Source organism: Lutjanus erythropterus, chromosome 3 (assembly GCF_056507025.1).
Source record: "Lutjanus erythropterus isolate fLutEry1 chromosome 3, fLutEry1.hap2, whole genome shotgun sequence".
NCBI lineage: Eukaryota > Metazoa > Chordata > Actinopteri > Lutjaniformes > Lutjanidae > Lutjanus > Lutjanus erythropterus.
This window is the reverse complement of record NC_139319.1, coordinates 41,184,585-41,194,866: the sequence shown is the minus strand read 5'-3', so window position 1 is coordinate 41,194,866 and position 10,282 is coordinate 41,184,585. Positions and strand designations below refer to the sequence as shown.

At 40.0% G+C, this 10,282-nt stretch overlaps 1 protein-coding gene across 2 annotated transcripts; it reads right to left on the bottom strand.

Annotated features, from left to right (window-relative positions):
* Positions 1-744: 744 nt before the first annotated feature.
* polg2 (polymerase (DNA directed), gamma 2, accessory subunit) lies at positions 745-9,276 on the bottom strand. Of its 2 annotated transcripts, none has more exons than XM_084716216.1 (9): positions 9,218-9,235; positions 8,387-8,944; positions 6,669-6,774; positions 6,239-6,344; positions 5,501-5,686; positions 1,969-2,106; positions 1,793-1,873; positions 1,480-1,580; positions 745-1,389 (listed from the first exon to the last, which is right to left on the bottom strand). In XM_084716216.1, exons 2-9 carry the CDS (start codon positions 8,883-8,885, stop codon positions 1,224-1,226), a joined length of 1,383 nt encoding a protein of 460 aa, XP_084572342.1. In that variant the 5' UTR covers positions 8,886-8,944; positions 9,218-9,235; the 3' UTR covers positions 745-1,223. The 2 variants fall into 2 exon arrangements, with proteins under 2 accessions (XP_084572342.1, XP_084572343.1); XM_084716217.1 differs by having other exon boundaries at positions 1,224-1,389; positions 1,797-1,873; positions 9,218-9,276.
* Between the last annotated feature and the right edge of the window lie 1,006 nt (positions 9,277-10,282).

Below are 10,282 nucleotides of genomic sequence, written 5' to 3'. Positions count from 1 at the left end.
TGCATCAAATCTAAAGTAATGAGCCTGTTTTGAAAATGTAAAGGGTAGAAAGTAGAGATGTGCCTTCAAATGTAAGAAGTAAAAGTAAAAAGTTATCAGAAAAATAAGTACTCAAGTAAAGTGCAGATACCTAAAAAATCTACTTAAGTACAGTAGCAAAGCATTTGTACTTAGTTCCTTCCCACCTCTGCCCAACAATTCCCAAATATTATCATGAGTGATCTGTCTGGTTCTGTTGTACTAGAAAAATCCATCCATCCATTTTCTGTAACCGCTTATTCCGTAAGGGTCGCGGGCTCCTGGAGTCTATCCCAGCTGACACTGGGTGAGAGGCAGGGTTCACCCTGGACAAGTCGCCAGTTCATCACAGGACTGACACATAGAGACAGACAACCACTCACACTCACATTCACACCTATGGTCAATTTAGAGTCACCAGTTAACCTAACAAACGCATGTCTTTGGGCTGTGGGAGGAAACCGGAGTACCCAGAGAGAACCCATATGGACACAAGGAGAACATGCAAACTCCGTTCAGAAAGGTCCTGCCCCAGCCACAAACTCCCCAGACCCCCAGACAGCTGGGGGATTCAAACTCAGGACCTTCTTGCTATGAGGTGAGTGTTAACCACTTTTTAAATTCAAGTTCCTCTCAATTCAAAGTCCCTGCTATACACAGTTAAGATACAGTATACAAGAATAACCCAGCAAGTAAATAAATAAATAAAATATATTAAACAAAATATTAAAAAGACAGTCTGTATATTTTATTGGAAAGTAAGGAAATAAACTACTCCTCCTGCAATGTGAACACCACACTGTTACATTCAGACCATCACGTGCAACATGAGCACGAGTTATCCACACCTTATCTTCAAGGTACTGAGAGAAGGTGTAGGATGAGTCCTTAAAGCACACTCTCCCAAAAAATCTGCAACATGGATGAGTGGACACATCATCTCCCAAAAATTTGACAGATCACAAAAATAGTTTCTTTGCCAGTTCATAATTGGGTCACATTAAGCCAAACATCATTCAGGAAGTGACTGAGAATCTTCACAGAAAAGTAACTATCTCCATGAAATGTTCTGTTCAGCAGAAATATTTCTTACCAGGAAATCCCCAACTTGTGAACGTGTGATAGTTTTGTACCTCAGAAGGGATGCAAAACTGAGACAGGAAAATATTCAGACTATCCTTTCAGTTGTCCACACAAGAGTCCGTTCAGATGTTGTCGGCAGCAGAGATGTATCTGGACAGAAAGTTCTTGATCTCAGAGACGTGCATGGTCTCTTTGATGGTGGTGTCTCTGCTGCGGACTTGGAGGAGGCCGCTCTCCAGTGTGTTGTCACTGATCACTACAGTGAAAAGCACTCCCATCTCGTCGTACCTAAAATACACCAACACAGACACATCAGTCCACAGTAAGAGAATCATTCCTGAGATAACTGTCTCTGTTTCCATTAAAATGGTCCTTTACTTTGTGTTGAGCTGCTCCACTGATGTTGGCAGAGTTCTGAGATACCCTGGCCACACAGAGATCTTCGCCTCCATAAACTCCTGCAGCAGCCCTTCACACACCTACACAATTATTAAACACTCATTAATCTACTCTGATTAAATGCCAACACAATGAAAGAGGTCAATTAAATACTTTAGTGCTGATTCTATCACAGTCAAAATCTTTTTACCCAGCACTCAACACGCTTTTTAGATGTGGATTCACACTGATTTAATCAAGGTAAAAACAAAACTAATCACTAACCTCTACTGTTAATACATATTTTTCTTACCTGCCTCTGCTCCAGGGTGGCTCCCTTGCCGATGTCTAAAGCCACTTTGACTGGAGCCAACACTGGATGCAACTTCAGAACCTGAAACCATCAGTGATAGACAGAGTATCACATCACAGAACAGAGGGCAAGTGCCAAGTGAGAAGGTGGGAAAAAAACTATTTCTGGGGTGTCACCTTTCTCTGGTGCAGCTTCTGCTTGCTGTCTTTTTTCTTGAGCTGCTGGAGTGAGTTGCACAGAAAGGCCATCAGGCCTCGGTCCATGTTCCCGGTTACAGAGACAACGTGAGGGACCGACTTATGACCATCTCGACACTGACAGACAAATAACACAGCATGTGATTACACTGAAGACAACCACACTACTGAACAGCTGCTTGTGTTGTGATTTTATTGTCAATCTGTTATCTGGTTATTTGATTAGACCTCTTTCAGCACCAGGTACTGTTCTTACTGGTATGAGCTATAAACCTTTTTATGACAGAAATGCAAAAGGAAATGCTCAGGAGTCACTAATAACATTTTATTCCTGGGACGTGTCAAAATGTCTTCTGTCTAAAAGGCCTATAAGAGAAATATCTGATCTCATTGTGGGGGCCACATACAGCCGTGGTCAAAAGTTTACCTACACTTGTAAAGAACATGTACATCATGGCAGTTTTGAGTTTCTAATGATTCTTAGAAATCTCATTTTCTTATCATGGAATGATTGAAATGTGTGTCTTTGTCACAAAACAATCTTTCTTTAGTAATTATTACAGGTCTTCTGGAAATATCTGCTGAGTCAAAAGTATTCATACAGCAACTTGAATTGTCAGGTTTTTTTATGTAGAAAGTTGTGTTAATCAAATTTTCTTAGTACCATGGCCTCTAAACTTGTTGTGAGTGATTATGATCCACTACAGATGATAATTTCTCTGAGCCGACTTAAACAGAGCCCATTTGATTCACTCATTAGACTCAGACACAAATGCTACAATGGAAGAGTCTAAGGAGCTCAGCACAGATCTCAAAAAGCGAATCATTGACTTGAACAAGTCAGTAAAGTCATCTGAAGCCATTTCAGAGCAGCTACAGACCCTAAAATCAACTGTGCACACAACTGTTTCTAAGTCTAGTGTGCATGGCACGGTTGTGTCACTGCCACGATCAGGAAGAAAACGCAAGATATCACCTGCTGCTGAGAGACAGTTGGTCAGGATGGTCAGGAATCAACCAAGAATCACCACAAAGCAGGTCTGAAGTGAATTACAAGCTGCTGGAACACAGGTGTCAGTGTCCACAGTCAGGCGTGTTGTACATCGCTGGGCTGAGAGGCTGCTGAGCAAGAAGGAAGTCTCCAGTAGCGGCACCTTCAGGCTCAGCTGAAGTTTTGGCAATAAAGACAAAGGTCAGTGTCAGCAGGCAGTCAGACCGCCGTTTTAGTTACGGAGGCAGCAGTGAAGTCCCGCCTCTTCACCTGCACAAAATGCACCCAGGAGCGACTGACAGGCAGAAGTTTGTGTCCCCGTAGCATTCATAATGATTCGGCATGGTCACCGGAAGTGAAATGTACTGTAAAACTAGCTAAAAAACACCAACCCAGTGAAAGATAACCACTCAGACTCAATACGAACTACTTCAGCACGTAGGTCAGAGACAGACTCAGGCACAGCGAGCTCCTCTTCTTACGTCATATGACGCAACATTGGAAAAAACGCATTTTTAAGAGCCTTGCTACAACAAACTGAATTTTCCTATAATTTTTTGTCTTTATGTCCAAATAATCTTAAATTAAGTTTTTAAAATGTCATTTTACACAAGATTATGCATAAATCTCATTAGGACATTTAACCTGCAAGTTACACTTTTTTTTTCACTTGGTCTTGCTGCCAGTGGAACTGGTGCTTTACAGAACACAAATGAAATGATGAAGAATGATGGTTACCTCCAAATTCCTCAGGAAAACCTCAAATCATGCATGATACAACCAGAAGCCTGTGGACAGCTACCAACAGAGCCTAACTGAGGTGAAAATGGCCAAGAGACATTTAACCAAATATTAGCCTCACTGTATTTATATTTTTGACCCAGCAGATTTTGTCATATTTCTGGAACACCTATGGTAAATTTATGAAAGAGTTATAGGAATCATTGGAAACTCAAAACTGCCATGATATACATGCTCTTTACAAGTGTATGTAAACTTCTGACCACAACTGTAACTGGAGAAAGAGAAAAACTAATTGTTAATTGTCACTCATGCAAATGTGTCTAACACGACTTACAATTTGGTAAAAACAATTTAAAAAAAAAAAGAGTACACGTTTCTCACAGGGTGAACCTAATACTAACTCGGGCTGACACCTTTGTGTTCAGTTGGTTGTTATGCTCTTGTCCGACCAGCTTCTCACTGGTCAGACAGTCAGAGGTGTTACTTTAATAAGAAGGGAAGCTTCTTAATTCATTGCTGCTGTGAAGTTTATATCTGAGTTACAGGTCATTTACTGGCTCCAAACTAGTTGACACCATGTCAAAGTAGCAACACAAAAGCTAACGTTGGCTGCCACCCTCAGGACAGAAGAGCAGAGTGGATTAAGAGCTAATTTTCGATGAAAGTGTGTGTGGATTTCACTCAGCCTGACAGTGATGTTTCAAGCTCAGTGATTTACAGGGATCAGCTGTTTATGACAAACTAGAATGTTGTGTGTTTTGCCATATTTTGTTTGTTTTAGTGTTTTATTTTATAGCTCATCCTGTTGAGCTAGCATGTTGCTAATATGGCTAATGTTGTAATATTGAGGGACAGTGTGTGAACGGTGAGCCTCATCTGAAGCAAACTGAATAACGATAGCAGTAACTGTGTGTGTGTGTGTGTGTTGTTGCTGTGTGTAACACTAATTCACTTGATAGACCTGCCCTGAAGGTAACAACGCTACATGTGAAAAAGAAACCGTCAAAATGCAGGAATTCATGTTCTCTGCAAAGCTGTGTAACTTTGATTAGCATCCATTTAGGCTCCAAGGTAGAATTACTCAGTGCACTGTGGCTGATCTAGTTCATCTAGAGCAGATTCTGTGGTACACAAGCCGCCTCTAGTAGTACATGTCAGAAATGTTTTTATAACAATGAAATTAATTACTTTAAAAACATAATATTATCAAAATTTCAAATGTGAGAGTGTGATTATCAGTAGTTATGAGCTAAACTGTGATGGTGAAATAGTAAGCGGAGGTTAACTGTGGAGAACTGAAAATGGTTGGTGCAAAAACACAATAATCATGGTTCCAAACAGGAAGTATTGCAAAGAGAAGCTGCAGATCAGGAGGAGAACAGTTCGAGAGGCTGTCTTGAAAATTAATTGCATGACAGAGAACTGAGCACAAGCGCTGGTGTGCCAGTGGTGCAAAACAGTAAGGTGGTACTTAGAGAGCTCAATATTTTCTGAAATGGTACACAGAGTAATAAGTTTGATTAACACTAATCTTGAGATAACGTTCAGTTCTTTTTCCCCATAGAACAACTGATTGGTTGAAGAGGAGGTAGAATTTCAGTCGACCAACATTTTCTTTGGTTGACTCCAGCCCTACTACTAACATCCTAACATACAAAGCTTCTGTACCCTCTGTGTGACTTTTCGGCAATAGCAGCCTGCAGACGTAAAACGCACTTATATTAAAAAAAAGGCCAGTAGCCACATTTAGATGCAAAATCAAAGAGGAAGACCAGCCTGTAGTTTGGAACGGGCTCCTCTGTGTGTCTCCAGCAGCTCGGTGTTTCCTCTGCTCCACAGTGTCTCCAGGGGCTCCTGTCCCCACGGGAACCTGTACAGTATCCTCACCCCATGAGATGCCACCGCCTCCAGTTCTCCCTCTGGGACGTCACTACTGCTGAAGTCTGACGGAGACAGGGCAAACTGGAAAGACACGGGTTGACTTTATGTCATGGAACTGAAGTCATCTGAATGAAGTCCTGAATTAAAGATGCAGTCACTTTGCATCTAACAGCATCTCCAAGCCTCCTGCTCTCAATGATCTTCAAGTCTTAAATTTCATAACATCAGTCCTTTCTGGGGGAGTTTTATATTAGGCTGCCCTTGCAGAAAAATCAGGGAGTGTACCTTTAAGTAATAAAAATAAGTATCCATGATGAGGCTTCATGAGCTATTCAGGTGTCTTCAGACACTTATTTAATGTAAGAAGCCGACAAAAACAGAACCACAACCCTTTCTGTGCTCCAGTTAACACTGCACAATATCAGAAAATAATTGACTATAAAGCCACCTTGTGGTTATAAATAAAATGTAATCCAAGAAAAACCTACAATATATGGGTACACACCTCCTGTAAAATGTGTGTGTATCTGAGTAATGATGAAGATCTGTTTAACTTAAAGGCAGTGACACTGTTCACTAGGCATTGGTGGAAGTTACCAGAGTTTCATGGGAGACGCTGCCTCAAATACTCACTTTCCTCCACCACTTGAGTCTGTGACGCGTCCAGTGATCCAGCCACTGGGAGGAGGTACGAGGAGAGCAGAACCACACCAGAGACGTCTGGGTGACCTCAGCTGGGCTGCCAGAACAACAACAACAACAACAACAAAAAAATCTAATTACAGTATCTCTACAAAAATGTTTTTATCCATCAACTGATTTTAAAAGGAAAGTTCATCCCAAAATCAAAATGACATATTTTACCCCTGGCCTATTTATCCATCTAGATTTCTTTGGTGTGAGTTGCAGAGGTTTGTAGATATCAGCTGTATGAATATCTGCTTTCTCTCCACATACATACTACACTCCACTACATAGCGACCGACCGACCGACCGACCGACCGACTGACCGACTGACCGACTGACCGACAGACAGACAGACAGACAGTAGATGAAGCCTCACCAACCAGAGCCATCTGAGGGCTGGAAACACAGTCCAGTCTCAGCTAGGCCGAAGGGCACCTTCCTGTTCACCAGCTCCAACGAGGGGACAAACTCCTCCAGGGCACCTGAGAACAAACCAGACTGCTGCTGTTATTCTAATGTTGTAGTCCTATGAAGATGGTTACAGGTGGCTTACATTGTTCATCCCTCTAAAAAATTTAAAAGGTGCAATATTTGGTTGTAATCAGTGGTTTATATACTGATATCATCTGATATAACACTTATTTTTTGAAGCCACTGGACAGATTTGAGTGGACTGGATTTTGGCTGAATTGAGGTTTTTGCTCCCTACCTCTGAAGATGAGTACAAATCCCAGCTCCTTTTCAGACTGTTAAAGTCTTTACCTTCACCACCGTGATACTATATGTACGGATGATTGTGTCGGGGTCCTGCATCATCCTGTCGGGATTTATTTCACAATATCAACCTGCTCATTATACATTAACCATTACATATAGTACCATGGTGGTACATTATCCTGCATATTACATTGTTATGCACCCCCCCCCCCCGAAAAAAACACAATAATTTGACACAAAATATTAGTTTAAAATTAGTTTTAGTGATTTAACAATGATTTTATTGTTTCTCCAGGGTCTGTGATCAGAACTGTGTCCCTAGCAATGGTCTGTTTTACATAGCAACGGTCTGATGTACAGAAATAACTGACCACAGAATGCTGTAACTGACCAATCAGAATTGAGTATTTAGCAAAGCCATGTAATAACTAAACATAATGTTTGATTAGTGGAGCTTGAACTGAGGAAGACTCAATTATAGTCAAGAGGGTCCCTTAAAAGGACAGTCCACCCTGGAATTAAGAATACATGGATTTTGGATTTTCTGGATTTTTTTTTTGTGTGACTTGCAAAGGTTTGGAGAAATCAGCCATAGAGATGTCTGGCTAGACACCAGAATAATAATCATTTTTATGAATTTATGTTCTTTTGTCTTTTTTTCCCCATATCATTGCTTTTAATGTCACACTGTAAAGCAGTTTGAGTTGCATGTTATGTATGAAAGGTGCTATATAAATAAAAGTTATTATTATAATTATTATTCTTTACAATACAATGGGACTAAATGGCACTCAGCTTGTGGTGCTCAAAGCACCAAAAACAAAAGAAAACTAAATTTCAAAACCAGCGTCTCTTTGCAAAAATCATGACCCAGTTACTCAAGACAATTCACAGATCCTGTTGTGAACAGGTAAATACAGGAACTACTTTCGTTCCTACATTTAATTGGTAACCAGGTCATGATTTTGCAAAGAGACACTGATCACATTTTTTTTCTTTGGTCCTTTGAGCACCACAAGCTGAGTGTGTTTTAGTCCCATTACAATGTACAGCGGGCTGATATGTCTATGGCTGATATCTCCAAAACTGTGCAACTCACACCAAACAATCTAGATGGATAAACAACACTACAGGCCGGGGTGATTTGGGGGTGAACTGTCCCTATAAAGGTACCAGTTATTGGGTTAGGGTTGGCTAAAGGTCAGTTTACTGTAGTGCTTTGTGGGTTTGCTGAGCTGAGGATGGTCTATCTTGCCATCACTATGATGTGCAGACAAAAGTACGTGCTCTCATGGTCATTAAACAGTTCATACTAGTACAACTATCATTTGGCAAATCAAATCAACCAAACTATGAGTGTCTTTGGAATCACTGTACCTTGAAGAAAGTTTGTCCTCACTGATGGGGACCTCTGAAGGAGCTTGTGTACCCTCTGGATGAGCTGCTCCTTGCTCAGGTCTTGCTGCTCTAGAATTTGTTTTAAATGTTCAGACTCAACAATCCTCAGCTGCCCAGGTCCAGCCGATGAGGCGTCCTCCTCGTTGCTGCTGCAGCTCAGAGTGTTTATCCCAAACACCTGAGCTGTGGACCTGGTCACAGAGTGCCACCACTGCTCCAGCAGGTTCCTCCTCAGCTCCATGCCCAGAGGTCCATAACTGCAGCTCAGCCCGCGCTGAAACAGCTCCATGTTAGTCTGACCAGGGGAAATGTAGTATCTGTCCACACAGAGCTGCATCAGAGTCCTGACTTGATCCGGGTCCTCAGTGGGTGATGTGCTGCAGTGTCTGTTGGTGTGCTGCAGAGTGTGTCTCATACTGCACTGAGAGGTTTTTAATAGGCGCGTTGATATGACGTTTCTGACACAGTAAGTTAGCATGATGAGAAGTTTGACAGAGGTGACAGACTGGTCCAGATGTCGCAAAACCCAAAGATGGTCTATTGAAGAGATGACTCCTCATGAGTAAATTCTGCTGGTTAGCAGTACAAATACATACTAAATACTAACGTAAAATAGATAATTTAAGGTTAAGTATTAGGTAGGACTTAATCTAGCAAATAGTCCTTCTTATAGCAGTTGCCAGTTATCCTTCGTCTACTGAGCGTTGACTCCTAGCATAGCGATTACTTTAGCTAAGCTACCATGCTAACATAGCTATCGTAAATGCTAGTGCTTTCCGGTCCATCTATAAGTGAAAACTTTTAACCGACCTGCTGTAACTAAATTAATACTCAATAACAACCACTGGACACAAAGTTTGAAATTCACTAGAGTGACATGTGACATAAGCTCCGGAACTGGTATCTTTACTTCCGGGTCACGTAGTTAACATGTCACGTGGTGCATTTAGTTTTCTGAAATAACCGTAATAACCACACTTCACGTTATTTATTTGTTATACTGTGTTTCTACATTATTATTTAAATCCGCTAAATTTTTGTGTTTGACAACGATTTTTATAACGTTTATATGTATCTATGTGTATCCATTACGAGTTCCTGTATGTATGTAAATGTCAATAAAATTAAGAAAGAAAGAAACAAAACTAATGCTACTCACTGTTTTACTCTTAAATATATTTTGTATAATATTAATTAAATATATAATCTGTTATTATGGCGACGAGAGACAAACCTCTAAACTATTATAACTACTATAACTACTTATACTTTTTATTGTGCTGTGGAGGGAAAATTCAAAAACAGGTTTTTAGGCTAATCTTCTCTTTCCCTAAAAAAAGACTTTAATCCAATGCTTAATTCTCTTGCTCTAGCAAAAAAAAAAACTCAACAGGTTTTTTGGAATATTACAGAGCAATATTTGATGAAACCCACTAAAGTCAAATAAATTAAGTTTGTATCATTAATTTTCAACTTATTTATCTCACTGATTTATTTTGTTTCCATCACTTAATAAATAATCATAAAAAAAAATAATAATAAATAATATTCTGTTCTTTTGTCATCAACTCTTGAACCGAGTTTTGTTCTTTTTTTATGTTTGTGCTTAATGAAGTGCGTACATTTTTTGACGATTTAAGTTGGAAAAACAAAAAACATAACAGGTTTCCGTTAATTTAACGGAATTCAACTTAATATCTGGTAGGATTTTGACAAGATCTTTTGCTTATATATATTCAGTTAACATCCAATTATCAGCTTTTTTCATCTTTATGACTGTCATCATTATTAATTCATATGACATTGCTTTTTCTAACAAACACAAGTCCCAGTGGGCTAAACGATATGCTGAAATAACTTACTGTCAGTCATCTT